The sequence below is a fragment of the Rutidosis leptorrhynchoides genome, chromosome 6 (assembly GCF_046630445.1).
Source record: "Rutidosis leptorrhynchoides isolate AG116_Rl617_1_P2 chromosome 6, CSIRO_AGI_Rlap_v1, whole genome shotgun sequence".
NCBI lineage: Eukaryota > Viridiplantae > Streptophyta > Magnoliopsida > Asterales > Asteraceae > Rutidosis > Rutidosis leptorrhynchoides.
This window is the reverse complement of record NC_092338.1, coordinates 119,755,157-119,770,202: the sequence shown is the minus strand read 5'-3', so window position 1 is coordinate 119,770,202 and position 15,046 is coordinate 119,755,157. Positions and strand designations below refer to the sequence as shown.

Sequence of the window (15,046 nt, the reverse complement as noted above, 5' to 3'; positions counted from 1 at the left end):
TAATAATTTTTTTAAAATTTCAATGTAAATATACCAGTTTCAGCAAAACTACAAATTAATAATTACTATAATATTTCAAAATTCTAAGATTTTCTAGTAAAAAATGAATATATAGTCACTTGTTTTTTGTAAACTTCAAATCTATATTAGAAGCCATAGTTGATATTAGACATTTTATAGTGATCAATCTAGATCTATGTACATTGAATTTGACAAGTTCAATAACGAGTGAATGTACGTACATGAGAATTTTGAAGGTCTCTGTTATGTTTTATCAAAATAGGTAAAGTGAATGGGAATGGTAAGTTCGGATGTCGATGCATTAATTTGAGAGTTGCTCACAAATATAAGCAATTTTTTAAATTAATAATTTATTATTTTATCAATATAATAATATCTTGCTAAATTAATAAAATATACAGGTCTCAACATTATTAATTTATAGAGGTTTACTGTATTAGAGTTTAGAGTTTAAGGTTTTGAGTTTAAGGTTTAGGTATTAGACTTTAGGGTTTACAATTTTGTGAGGTTTAGAGTTATGTCATAATCGAAACTTTCCATATCGATTTGAACCGGATCCATAGGAGTCATTATCTCTACCTCTCTTCGTGTCATTAGTAGCTCTATACGCAAGAAAGTCAGCCCACTTCAACTCCAATTTTTAGGAGCATTGGCCACTTCCGATACCGTGTAAAAGTATTAACAAGTGCCCATCTCTTTTTCCAGAAAGTAAGGCCCACTTAAATTTCTCAGCCTTTTAGATGGTTTTATCATTGGTCTGATCTTCGACAGCGAACGATCTATTCACAGTCAAAGGTTTAACAGATTTGATTGCGGAGCAGGCGATTTTGAGCAGCAGTACAACAACAGGAACTCTTTGCAACAGTTTGATTATGAAAAAATTGGAAATTTTCGTGAAGCGGGTTCTAAAAAAGCGTCTACCAGTGCGGGTTGAACTCGATAAAAGGGGTATTGACTTGCACTCGGTTATGTGCCCGCTTTGCAATGATGATTTATTTTTTTGTAATCATGCGAAGGATCTTTGGAATCGAGTTTTCAGGTGGTGGAACTTTAGTCACTTCAACAATCTCATCTTAAATGAACTTCTTCGGGACAACACTACGAGTTCGGCAACATCGTTTAGGAAGAAAGTATGACAAGCAGTTGAATGAGTTTGTGCGTATTACATTTAGAAAAATCGGAATAATTTGGTGTTCTGAGGTAAAAGTTTGAATATCCCGATAGTTCTAAATGAAATAAAAATCAAATCATTCGAATGGATATCTCACAGATCGAGAGGAAATCATTTTGATTGGAGTAACCCTAGTTGTTATCTTAATATTCAAAACCATTCTCGATTAATCACGTCGTGTAATCGTTGGTATTGCTCTCTTTGCAATCCGAAAAGTTTCTTTATTATTCGTTATAACCAAGTCTTGAGGCTTTCTTTTCGCCTTGAGCATACAATGAAATTATTGTTTTTGAAAAAACTAGTTGTGGAGCCCTCGCTTCGCGCCGGAGGCTCCGTTTTGAATGCGAGTTAAAAAAAAAGTCTTGATCTATTTTGTAAAAAAGAATTTTTTTCGACATCTAATATTGAAGGGTTGTTCCTTTTGTGAAAGTTGCTTCTTTTAGCGTTCGGGTTTTATTTTAAAAAAAAAAGTTAGTAAAGTGGGGGTTCGATTTGTATTTTAAGAAAAGTTAGAGGGTTAAGTTTGTGGAATTTGAAAAAAATATACGTATAAAGTGAGGGTTCGATTTGTATTTTAATAAAAGTTAGGGGGTTAAGTTTATGGAAATTAGAAAAGAAATAGTAATATTCATAAGATTTTGTCTATTAGTTATATTTGTAATTTGTAATAAATAAAATAAATAAATCATTTTATTATAGTAAAGGAAAGGAGTAGCAAGTGTAGTACAGTAGTATTTTGTAAAGTCTATAAAAACCGATTTCTTAAAATAAAAACCTACAGGCTCAACAAAAAGCCCAATACGGTTCAGCCCATGACATTGTACGACGCCTTTTTTGTTCCGCACGTTATGCAGTACACTAGGGTTTTAATTCAGATCCAGTTGAGTTACAAAACTCTATCCCCAATCACCTCCGCAGTCGTTCACCGGAGTTCAGAGTTCAGGTACCTTCGTAATATTCGATTTTTGTATCTCAATTATCGTGATGGATTTACTCGATCGAATTAAAGATTCCTGTCAGTTTAGACATTTGTTGGAGAGTGTGTAGCCAGAATAGTTTAGACATACGTTTCAACACGTATGTATACTTAGAGAACTAATGGAGTATCTACGTGCTCGAAATCAGTACCTTTGTATTACAAACCTTCCCGATCTTCCGTTGGAATTGATTTTCAGAAAGTTAAAGGAACAAGATGACCAAGATTCTTTTTGGCCTAAATGTCACAGTTTTCTTAAAGTTCAAAACTTAAGCCTAAAAAGCTTACGTATTAAAAATTACGAGTTGGATTCCTGTATGCTTGACAAATTGCTTAATCGTTTTTGCAATTTGCATGATCTGTCCTTGTTCGGTTGCAAGAAAATCACAGATTCTGATTTAATTAAATTACAAAAAGTTGGGTCTACGTTGCAGTGTCTTTCTATTGGATTTTGTTGTCAAGTAACAGATATTGGAATTATTTCAGTTGCTTCCTATTGTTCATTGCTTTCTGTTATCTGTTTTTACAAATGTTCTATCACCGATAATGGGATCGAAATTCTTGCCAAATCCTGTAAATCTTTAATAGAGGTCGATCTTCAATTATGCAGAGACATAACTGACTGCGGGATTCAATATATATCTCAGAATTGTCGTCAACTTAGGGCACTCTGTATGAAGGGCTGCATTAATATTGTTGGCGAAGGCTTGAGAGAGTGTTCTAATTTGGCTATTTTAGACGCGAGTAATTGTGGATTAAATTCTACAGGTGTTATTGAAATCTTAAGTGGAGTTGGTCTAGAATATCTGAATCTTTCCTGGCCTGATATTAAGTGTACTACGGGACACTGGCCGGCAACTATTGGTTTAGGATATGGCGCAAATCTAAAAATCCTTGATCTTCGGGGGTGTGACTTCATTGAGGACGATGATATTATAAGCATAGCAAAAGGGTGTCCATTGTTGAAAGAGTGGGAACTATCGTGTTGTAGAAAGGTTGGTTTACGTGGTTGGGAGTCGATTGGATTGTACTGTCAAAACTTGCAGATAATACATGTGCACGGATGTGTGGAGTTTTGTGATAGCGGATTACTATCTATTGGTAATGGATGCATACGCCTGTCTATCATTTACATGGGAAATTGCAATAAAATCACTTCAGATGGGCTCGGTGCCTTTAAGTTACAAAGACAAGATGTGAAGATTGATAACCTTTTTAATGCGAGGATTAATTTTCCTAGTTGGAAATTTACTTAGCCATATGCAAAACATTTCTGCTTTTAATCTTCGAAGAATTACACAATAATGACGTACGTCCCGCCATGGCCGTCACGTGTGACGCATGGCGTATCCTGTAGCTGGACGTTTAGCTTCAACTCCTGGTTGGATACCAAGTCAACGCCGCTCTTAGGCCACGATTACTCTTACGCTACGTCACCCGTAGCGTGCCGTTAGCATTTGACTTGGTTTGCACATCTACTTGTCCGTCCGACACATCAGGAGAACGTGGAGCAGTTAGTGGGCATGATTAGAGGATTCCAGGAGTGGTAATCGTGGTTTAGTGGGCTAGTGGTGGTTATCCTTGGTAACCGCCATCTTATGCCTATAAATACTGCTCATAATCACACATTTAGCAATTAATCAACATTTCACACTTACCACAGCTGATTACTCTTCTAGGCTCAACCGAAGGAAACCCTTCCGAAGGTTAGTCAACTAATTGCACTAAAGTCAGTTTTGGCTTGATCATTTGGCGCCATCCGTGGGACCGTTTGATCAATACTTTTAACACAAGATGACAGGCGATTCCAATCCGTCACCAAAAGCCAACACCGGCAAAGAACCGTATGACCCTTTGAATCCCAGCGACGACAGCTCTTTTGAGACACCAGACGACTCCATCAAGCGTACCAGGTTGCAATTTGACGATGATGATGAAGATAATAGGCGTGACGCCGAGGAGACGGAAAACCCGGAAACGAATTTAAGCCAACTTAAACCCATCGGCGGAGCAGAAGCGATACGTTTTCTGGCAAAAGGGGGATTCGTTTTACCGTCACTTATGTCTAAAGGCGGCGAAAGGCCAACGGGTATGTCCAAAGTTCAACCACGAAGCTCTACACGTTTGTCGTCAGACGTTGGTAAAAGTTCTGGCAAAACCCGAGAGGAAGCACGAAAGGACTTAATTGAGAATTTAATTCTAGCCGCGCCGGAATCTATGAGTGCTCAGGTCGAGAAGCCTGGCGTGGCGGACAACATGTTGAACAATTGGTACGCTATGATGGGAGACAACGTTAAGAGAACGTTCAAAGTTTTCGCGACGTCTGAGAAGTTTACCCGAGAGATAGCCACCCATCCGTTGTCCGCCGTCCTTACTACTCCCCTCACGCTAGGGATATATGATGGCACCACGGATCCGGAAGACTTCCTGCAGCAATTCGAACACGCTGTCAAGACGCAGCATTGGGATAGCTCGACGGCGTGCCACATGTTCCCGGGACAGCTCCAAGCCGTCGCGAGAGAGTGGTTTGCCAAACTACCTGCCTTGAGCATATCCAGCTACACGGACCTCAGAACTAAGTTTGTGCAGCGTTTCCAGAACTTCAAAAGCACCGAACTGACTCACCTAGATGCGCACAACATCAAGATGAGGTCGCGTGAATCCCTAATGAATTTTACTTCCCGCTTCACAGGGGAATGCCAAAAAATTCCGGATCTGCCTGAATCGTAGCAGATCTTCGCGTACATCATGGGAATCTACCAAACTCGTCATTTGTCGTTGGTAAAATCGATGCGGCGTAAGTTGCCAAAAACGTACGTTGAAGCTGTAAAAATGGTAAAGGATTATGTACGTTCCGAGGAGTTTGTAGATGCTGCCGTTGGGGATCACAACACAACAGACCGGAGCGATAAAGACGACAAGGGAAACATCAGAGGTAATACAGGTAACAAGTATAAAGGAAGTGGTAGCGGCGACCACAGGGGCTACGGACGTTCCATTCATAAGTCTGACCACCGTAACAGCTACCGTCCTTATGAACGGTACGCACCCAAGAGGTTGCCAGCGGAAGAGGAAAGTTTGGTCAAGTCATTGTCAAAAACGCCTAAAGAAATTTTGGCAACGGAAGAGATAAGATTTTCCGCCACCAAAGCCGATGCAGCCCCGTTTCGCTGTAGATGAAAGTAAATGGTGTATTTTTCACGAAGATAAAGGTCACGACGTGGAAGACTGCAGGGAACTAAAGAAGGTGATAGTTGAACGGCTGAAATTGGGGGAACTTGACCATCTAAAACCGTCACGTGTCAAAGTTCCCGGGACGAAGAAATTTGCCTGGCAACGGGGAAAAGAAAAAGCTCCGGAAAAACACACCCACATGGTACAAATGTGGCACGCGGGTCATGTTCGTAAAGCGGAAGTTTTGGAGGAATGAGAATGTACCCCTATCACGTTTCCTGCTTTCTGGAGGGTCTGTCCCACCGACCTACCCGTAACGATAACCGCCACGGTAGGACGATGCAAGGTCTCGAGAATTTATGTAGATACGGGAAGCGCCGTTGACGTCTTGTACGAGCATTGCTTCTTACAGCTGAAAGGACCCGTCCTAATCCATCCGGGCGAAGTCCATATCGATTATAAACGATTCCCAACAGTTGATTACATCGCGAGGTACTTGACCTCTATATGATACATTTTACAAACATTGCATTCGTTTTGAAAAGACAATCTTTCATTACATCTGAAGTTGACAGACATGCATACCATTTCATAATATATCCAACTATAATTGACTTAATAATGATCTTGATAAACTCAACGACTCGAATGCAACGTCTTTTGAAATATGTCATGAATGACTCCAAGTAATATCTTTAAAATGATCAAATGCACAGCGGAAGATTTCTTTCGTACCTGAGAACAAACATGCTTTCAAGTGTCAACCAAAAGGTTGGTGAGTTCATTAGTTTAGCATAAATAATCATTTCATAATTTTAATAGACCACAAGAGTTCATATTTCCAATTCTCATAAACATACGTCCCATACATAGACACAAAAATATCATTCATATGGATTGAACACCTGGTAACCGACATTAACAATATGCATATAAGAATATCCCCAGCATTCCGGGATCCTCCTTCGGACATGATATAAATTTCAAAGTACTAAAGCATCCGGTACTTTGGATGGGGCTTGTTGGGCCCGATAGATCTATCTTTAGGATTCGCGTCAATTAGGGTGTCTGTTCCCTAATTCTTAGATTACCAGACTTTAATAAAAAGGGCATATTCGATTAGATAATCCAACCATAGAATGTAGTTTCGATTACTTGTGTCTATTTCGTAAAGCATTTATAAAAGCAGCGCATGTATTCTCAGTCCTAAAAATATATATTGCAAAAGCATTTAAAAAGGGATTAATGAAACTCACACATATAAATATTGTAAAACAGTTAATAAAGCATTCGCATGTATTCTCAGCTCAAAAATGTAATGAGTAAAAAAGGGAGCAAATGAACTCACCTAATGTATTTTGTAGTAAAAATACATATGACGACATTGAATAAGTGTAGGGTTGGCCTCGGATTCACAAACCTATATCATTTATATATATATTAACACATATAATTGTAATCACACCAATTTATATATATTTATTAGTGATATCATTTTATATTGATAACTTGTATGTTTCATAAATGTATTCATTTTATGTACTTTAAATAACTAAAATATAGTTATATTATATATATTAAGTATAGTTTTATATAACTATTAGTTACTTGATAAAATAATATTAATGTTAAAATAATAATAATAATAATAATAATAATAATAATAATAATAATAATAATAATAATAATAATAATAATAATAACTAAAATATTGTAAGTAAAATTACATATAAAAATCATGCTAATGAAAATAATAATAATGATAGTAATAATGATAATAATAATGGTAGTTTTAATGATAATGCTAATAATAATAATAATTCTAATAATAATAATAATACTTATAATGATAAGAAAAATGTTAATACTTATAATAATATTACTAATGATAAAAACAATAATAATACTAATGATAATAATAACAGTAATACTTATATTAATAATTATAATGATAATAATAATAATAATAGTAAATACTACCTTTAGAGTATAAGCTTCTAAAAAAATAAAACTGTTTCAGTTCGGGCTCGAACCCACGACCTCTTGCTAACCCAAAACACTCTAAGTTATCCCTCTATTACTACTATTATGTTTTAATTGAGAGTTTAATTTTTTTGTAACCCGCTTCTTTGTCTTTCTTCTTCTTCTAACCCTCATCATAATTATAATTATATCATCTAAATCATAATCATACAAGCATTCCCCATCAACGAATTCATTACATTCATCTTCATCATCAAATTTTGTCTTGTCATCTTTTATGATCATAGTCATCATCTATATCTCATACCCATTTTAATCATTAGCTCTATCATCATTAATCTTAATCCTCGCATCTAACATCATAATCACGTCTTCCACTCATGATATAATAAGAATATCATAATCATAGAAAACGATTCAATATTATATCCTTGCGAAATTTTCATTATAGTTACTATTATACTACCCCATGTTCTAATCATTCGTCCCATTCATAACTCTTACACCTAATCCCGGCCCACAATACTAATAAACACGGCTCAAGAAGAATATTTAAATCTAACGTGTCCAAATGAGTTAGTAAGCTAGTGAGTTAGTCGGCCCACCACAAGAACCAAAACAAAAATAAAAAGTCGGCACAATCATATGGTTTTTATTATGAGGTTTTCCACTAACATTATCTTCATTCCTTTATCATTACTAACCACTACCTCATCAATATTAAAGCTTGAAGACCACAGAATTTTGCAGCAGCGGATGTGCAAAGAGGAGAAAAAAAAATATGGTGATTGGTTTCGATGATCATTATCGTAAAACAGTAGCCATGCTTCGGCTTTGGGCTGTTACCTTCGAAAAAAAACATTCAACCGAAGCACAGTCGTGCATAGTAACGTGCACAATAGTTGCAGCAACATACAGTGATTTCAGGTTGTAGGGGTTGGTTTAAGGTGGAAGGTTCTTGGTGGTTAGGCGGTGTTTGAAGTAAAACTGAAAACGTAAACGTAGCAGGAGATAGAAATAGAGTTCAAACTGGAATGGGTTTCGATTGGGTTAGGTTTGAATGGCATTCGAATAGTAAACTAAACAATAACAGATCAAGATGATGAAGATAGTAATGGTGGTCGATGGTGGTGGTTTACGAATCAAACAGAAACATACCGGAGTAGAAACGAATGTGGAAGTTGATGATGATGAAGATGATCTTATGGAGATTGTTCTCGGATGCAACCAAGTAATTACAATAGTTTAAAACAATTAGAAAATAGAAGTAGTTGTCGAAGGGTTTTCAAATAGGTGATTAATAGTGGTCTTCGATTTGTTGTAAGTTGAACCAGAATAAGTAGCAGCAAGGTCTTCATAATTATCTTGGGTTTGGTTTGTAATCGATTCAAGTAGGAGCAGTAGGGTTTTCAAGGGGTGTTGTAAAGGTGGTGATCGAATGCAGTGATTTATATGGGTTGTCGATAGAAAACATCTGTGGTTGATGTTTGAGACTAAAAACAGAAAGAAACATAAGCAATTGTGCAAGTGATTATATTGACGGGTTGACACAAAAAAGAAAGAAAAGAAGAATATGGCAGCCGCAGTTTGGTTGTCAATGGCAGTTATCAAGGTTGAAGATGGTCTAGTGGTGGCTTGTTGTTCGATGAAATTGGTAGTTGTTTCTGGGGTTTGTAAAGTGAATGATTGGTGCTCCATATCTATATACATGTAATATATAAGAAAAAGAATAATAAGCAGAGAAATTTAATATAGTAATATTAAATATTATAATAATAATTGTACAATTCAGTGAATGATATGGAAAGGTGTAACAATCAATTAATCAGTGTTTCAATTAGATTTCAATTAAGCACAGTGACTTACTTTATATTTTGATTCAACTCACATAGATTCAGGAGGATGTAACAATTGAATGAGATAGCTAACAATATTTGTTTCTTATATATTATATATATTTCAAATAATAATAATAATATCAATAATACTAATATTATTATTAATATTAATAATAATGAAAATAGTATTAACACAACAAATATATTTTAATTTGTAATTATTTACATATAAATAAATATTATAAATTTCTACATATAACATTTATGTATAGAATTATAAGTTCGAATTAAACTGGTTAAATATCAATCGAAGCGACACACGAGTATTAATCATCTGATTTTTTTTTTTTAATATACTGCGTATATATTTATATATATATATATATATATATATATATATATATATATATATATATATATATATATATATATATATATATATATATATATATATATATATATATATATATATATATATATATATATATATATATATATATGTGTGTGTCTATATATTTACAAGTAATAGTTCGTGAATCGTCGGAAATAGTCAAAAGTCAATTAAATATCTGAAACAGTTCAAAATTTTTTGAGATTCAATCTAACAGACTTTGCTTATCGTGTCAAAATCATATAAAGATTAAGTTTAAATTTGGTCGGAATTTCTCGGGTAATCACAACAGCTACCACAAGATGTGCAGGACAAACTAAAACCCCCACTCCATCCCGTCGCGGGTTTCACAGGCGAAACGACTTGGCCTCTGGGTCGAGTAAGCATTGACGTTACGTTAGAGGAAAATACGAAACGGCGAACGGTAGCATTAAACTTTGTGGTTGTCAGAAGCCATTCGAAGTACAACATTATCATGGGACGGGAAGCGTTGTGCGAATTCGGCGCGATAGTATCAACTGTGCATGGCATGATGAAATTCCCAACTCCGTTAGGCGTTGCAACTGTTTTCTCTGATCGGGTCCCGATTGTGGGCCAGGTTGAACAACCATTGCATCAGACGGCACCGATTGAACAAGGGGGAAGCGTTATCATCAATCATTCCTTTCCTGAGAAGACAATACAGATTGGACACACGCTATCCGACGCAACGAAAAGTGCGTTATGTGAACTCTTGGCAAACAACGCTGACGTGTTTGCATGGCAAGAGTCAGACATGACGGGAGTACCTCGTACCATTGCAAAACATCGTTTAAAAGCCAACCCAAGTATGACTCCAGTAAGGCAAAAGAAACGGGGCATGGCTTCGGAGCGTAGCGTCTTCCTAAGGAATGAAGTCGAGAAGTTGGTACAAGCAGACATATTGCGAGAGGTTTAGTACCAAACATGGGTTGCCAATCCAGTACTGGTCCAAAAAGCGAACGGCTCGTGGCGGATGTGTGTCGACTTCAAAGACATTAATAAGGCTTGTCCCAAAGACAACTATCCGCTACCAAAGATAGACTGGAAGGTAGAGTCGTTGGCGGGCTTTCGTTTCAAATGTTTCCTTGATGCTTACAAGTGCTATCACCAGATCCAAATGGCGGAACGCGACGAGGATAAAACCGCGTTCCACACAGATCAAGGGATTTTTTGTTACAAAAAGATGCTCTTTGGTTTGAAAAACGCCGGCGCAACGTACCAACGGGTCGACGCTGCGTTCAAAGAACAGATTGGTCGAAATGTGGAAGCATACGTCGAAGACATAATAATCAAAAGTCACGCCGAAGCGGACCTTTTGAAGGACATTCAGGAAACGTTCAATTCTCTACGAAAAATCAACATGAAGCTGAATCCGGAGAAGTGTAGTTTTGGATTCGAGGAGGGAAAGTTCATGGGGCACGTCGTTACAACGCGTGGTATACGGGCAAACCCTAAGAAAATTCAAGCTATTGATGAAATGGCAGCACCGCGAACGAGGAAGGAGGTACAAAGTCTGAACGGCAAGTTGGCAGCGTTGTCCAGATTCCTGTCAAAGGCGGCAGAACGGTCACTTCCATTTTTCAAAGTGTTGAAAGACAACGTGGGACGAAACTTCGACTGGACTCCTGAAGCGGATCAGGCTTTCCAGGAAATGAAGGCTTTGATAAGGACGTTGTCGACATTGACGGCACCAGTACCGGGTAAAGTAGCTGTTCCGTAATAATTTTTACGAATTTTTAAATATTGTGATGCTAACATGTTAAGAGTTCTCAGGCGAAACTTTGACAATTTACTTGGCGGCGGGAACTGAGGCTGTTAACTCAGTGCTCGTTGCGGAGCGTGGCGGCACACAGATGCCAGTTTATTTTGTGAGCAAAGTGCTACAACATGGCGAAGTCAACTACAAACCGGTCGAGAAGCTCATTTTCACGTTGGTCCACTGCGCAAGATGGTTGCGACGGTACTTTCAAGCGCACCCAATACTGGTGCTAACCGATTCACCTATTAAACAAGTACGGTACGACGATTGAGACCGGAAACCTTGGAGGAAAGTTATTCTAACAAGTTTTTCATGCAGGTATTGAGCAAACCGGAGGTTTCTGGCAGGCTAGCCAAGTGGGCAATCGAACTGGGTGAACATGAAATCCATTACGCCCCCCGTACCACTGTCAAAGGCCAAATCATGGCAGATTTTATGGTTGAATTCATATGCGCCGCGCCACCAGCGCCGGTCGTCGAAGAAGTACCGAATATCGTCACGTGGGAACTATTCACGGACGGAGCATCAAGTTCTGACGGAGCTGGTGCAGGACTAATTTTAATTGGCCCTGACGGAGAGGAACATACCTACGCGTTGTGTTTCGGGTTCCCCGCCTCCAATAATGAAGCGGAATATGAGGCATTGTTGTCTGGTTTGAGAATGGCTGAAAAGATGGGAATAAAATACCTAAAGGTGTCGGTTGATTCCCAACTCGTGGCGAATCAGATGAACGGGACGTTTGAAGCTAGGGATCCGGCTATGAAAAGTTATTTAGCATTGGCAGAAGAAATGGCCAACAAATTTGAGCGTTTCTCAATAACGCAAGTGCCACGATCCTTGAACAAAAAGGCCGACGCACTCAACAAACTTGCATCAAGTGTGTTCAGCCACTTCGCCAAGGACGTTTGGGTGGAGGTCCTTAGTCAAAAATCCACTGACGTGGTACAGGTATCGACTAGCTTCGATAACAAACATGCTATACGCATAATCTGTTTATAACACAACGTGCACATGCCCTGATTTTCTTGCAAAATAATCACAGGAGGCAGCCACTGTAGAAGAGGTCGAGAAATGGATGAGTCCTATACTTACGTACCTAAAGGACGGGACGTTGCCGGTCGACGGGGCAACGGCACGTAAGATTCGTATGAAAGCACCTATGTACATGTTAAGGGATGGAGTTCTGTTCAAGAAATCCTTCACGGCACCGCTTTTAAGGTGTGTCGGCCCAAGCGAGGCGGAAACAATCGTAAGGGAGGTGCATGAAGGAACTTGTGGCATGCATTCAGGATTTAGGACCGTTGTGGGGAAGATAATGCGGCTAGGGTATTTTTGGCCGTCCATGTACCGTGATACGAAATAGATCATCAAAGCTTGTGCTTCATGCCAACGTCATGCCCCTCAAATTCACATGCCGGCGCATGAGCTAATTCCCGTGACATCTGCTTGGCCCTTTTACAAATGGGCAATTGATTTGGTAGGCCCCTTCCCGGATGGAAAACACTTGGTCGTTGCAATTGACTTTTTCACCAAGTGGGTTGAAGCCAAACCTTTAAAGAGCATAACGGGTAAACAGATTGTGAATTTTGTTTGGGAGGAAATCGTGTGCCGTTTCGGAATACCACATGAAATTGTAAGTGATAATGGCAAACAGTTTGCTCACGATCCTTTTCGTTCATGGTGTGACGGGTTGAATATCAAATAGACTTTCAGTTCTGTTGCCCATCCGCAGGCAAATGGGCAAGTCGAAGTCACCAACAGGGATATCGTTGCCGGGATAAGGGCGAGGTTGGACACGGACAGGAAAGGTTGGGCAGATGAGCTTCCACAAGTATTATGGGCGTTCAGATCCACGCCAAAATGAAGCAATCGAGAAACTCCATTCAGCCTTGTGTATGGTACCGAGGCGGTGATACCCGCTGAAATTGCTGTCCCAACCCAACGTATAGTGCAATTCAATGATGAGTCCAACGTCATTAACTTGAAGGAAAATTTGGACTTGTTGGAGGAGAGGCGTGACGCCGCCGCTATCAGGGAAGCGTCAAACAAACAAAAAATTGTCAAGTATTACAATCAACGTGTGAAGGAACGTGCTTTCCGCCCCGGTGATTTTGTGTGGCGTAATAACAACGCCAGCCGGGTCGAGAATACAGGAAAATTGGGACCCAATTGGGAAGGCCCGTATGTGATTGCAGATGCACTTGGCAACGGAAGCGTATAGACGCATGATGGCAAATTTGTGCCATGTACCTGGCACGCAACCAATTTAAAGAAGTTTTATGTTTAAATATTTCGAACCGTTTCGTTGTTGAAATTTTTTCTTTTTCACTCTACCAAGTTTGTGATTGATCACCACAACTGTAAGCGCATCGCGCATTAGACTTCTTTGTTTTCAATTTTGAATTAAATGCATTTTTCAATCTTCATTACTGATGTATTGAGTAACTATTATGGCCGCGCTTCGGCGTTATAAATGTAAGTCCACTCATAAGTTATGCCATGAACAAAGACATCATCTAATCTTTGGACGGCATTGGCGACGCTAGGCGTATTGGAGGTACGCCTAGCCCTCGGAACGGGATGCCTCCGGATTTCGTATCTGTCGCATTAATCCCAGCACTAAGTAGATGAGTGCAATGTCGACAATCATCAAGTATAACATTGACAAACGGTACGTTGCCGTGACGACGGTACGTACATATTTATATAAACATGTTTTACTACAGTTGGAACACAAAGTAAAATAACAAGAATCAAAAGGAATTGATATTTCATTGACTTAATTACAACCATTACATTAGGATAAAAAATGAATACATGATTACAAAAATCCCTACAACTATGGGATCATCTTCTTCACTTTATCCAAAGTAAGGTCCGGCGTCGACCCAATCTCTTCAATAAACAGCACCTTAATGGCCGCGCAAGCATTGACCGCCGCATCGTGGAGGTCGTAGGCGTCCTCATCCGCCATGTTTCGGATCACCTCCGGAATTGGTTCTGCTATTTCAACATGTTCCACCAACGTGGTATACGCGTCCAAGCGCTCCACTTTCCTCGTAGCGTCAACCAAATTCTGGAACGGCTCCTTCACCTCCGGCACCTTGAGAGCCTTATAAAAATAGAGGGGATGAGGCTGCAAAGCTTTTGAAAATCGTCCGCTACCTTTCAGTTGGCAGCAGACAACTCTTGGTTCTCGGAGGTGAGGAGATCCTTACTGGCTCTCTCCTCCGCCAGCTCTTTATGCGCCGCCTCCAGGTCCTTTAGCGCAGTTTGTTCTTTTTCGGTGCGCAAGGCCATCTCTTTGATAGCCTTTTGGGCCTCCCTTAGGGCCTGCTTCTTTTCAACCTCTGCTGCGGCAGCGGCTTGCTTGACCCGTTCCAGCTCCTCCCTGACCTTGACAATTTCAACATTCAGCTCTTTACCGTCAGCCTCCGCGCGACGGGCACGTTGGTCCAGATCAATAGTCCGCTGTAGCTCATCCCGAGTCAACACCAACCCTTCATAAATGTGCTGAACCCTGGCGCGACGAGCGGCGCTATTGGGCATTTTTCGGACCGCCTCATAAAGTACCGGAGGGCAAATCCGTTGCAGATACTCAAACTGCGACCAAGCGTCGCTGTGAGAGACGTTCCACATGGTCTCCATATGGCTGAAGGTGGGTTGTTTCCCAAAACTAGGAGAATAAGGCTCCTCCAAAGAAGTAGAACGT

General features: G+C 39.3%; 2 protein-coding genes across 2 annotated transcripts; both read left to right on the top strand.

Annotated features, from left to right (window-relative positions):
• The first annotated feature begins 2,290 nt into the window (after positions 1-2,290).
• Positions 2,291-3,424, top strand: LOC139854027 (F-box/LRR-repeat protein 12-like). The gene has a single exon (XM_071843356.1). The coding sequence runs from the start codon at positions 2,291-2,293 to the stop codon at positions 3,422-3,424; it is 1,134 nt and encodes a 377-aa protein (XP_071699457.1).
• A 9,321-nt stretch (positions 3,425-12,745) lies between these two features.
• LOC139854026 (uncharacterized) lies at positions 12,746-13,555 on the top strand. Its single transcript, XM_071843355.1, has 3 exons — positions 12,746-12,967; positions 13,067-13,165; positions 13,322-13,555. Exons 1-3 carry the CDS (start codon positions 12,746-12,748, stop codon positions 13,553-13,555), a joined length of 555 nt encoding a protein of 184 aa, XP_071699456.1.
• Positions 13,556-15,046: the final 1,491 nt, after the last annotated feature.

Excerpts from the sequence above, each read along its gene's own strand:
- LOC139854027 (XM_071843356.1), top strand. The coding sequence starts at position 2,291 with ATGGAGTATCTACGTGCTCGAAATCAGTACCTTTGTATTACAAACCTT.
- LOC139854026 (XM_071843355.1), top strand. The coding sequence starts at position 12,746 with ATGCCGGCGCATGAGCTAATTCCCGTGACATCTGCTTGGCCCTTTTAC. Across the intron at positions 12,968-13,066 it reads TCGGAATACCACATGAAATT|GCAAATGGGCAAGTCGAAGT; the intron begins GTAAGTGATAAT and ends GCCCATCCGCAG. Across the intron at positions 13,166-13,321 it reads GGGCAGATGAGCTTCCACAA|GAAAATTTGGACTTGTTGGA; the intron begins GTATTATGGGCG and ends ATTAACTTGAAG.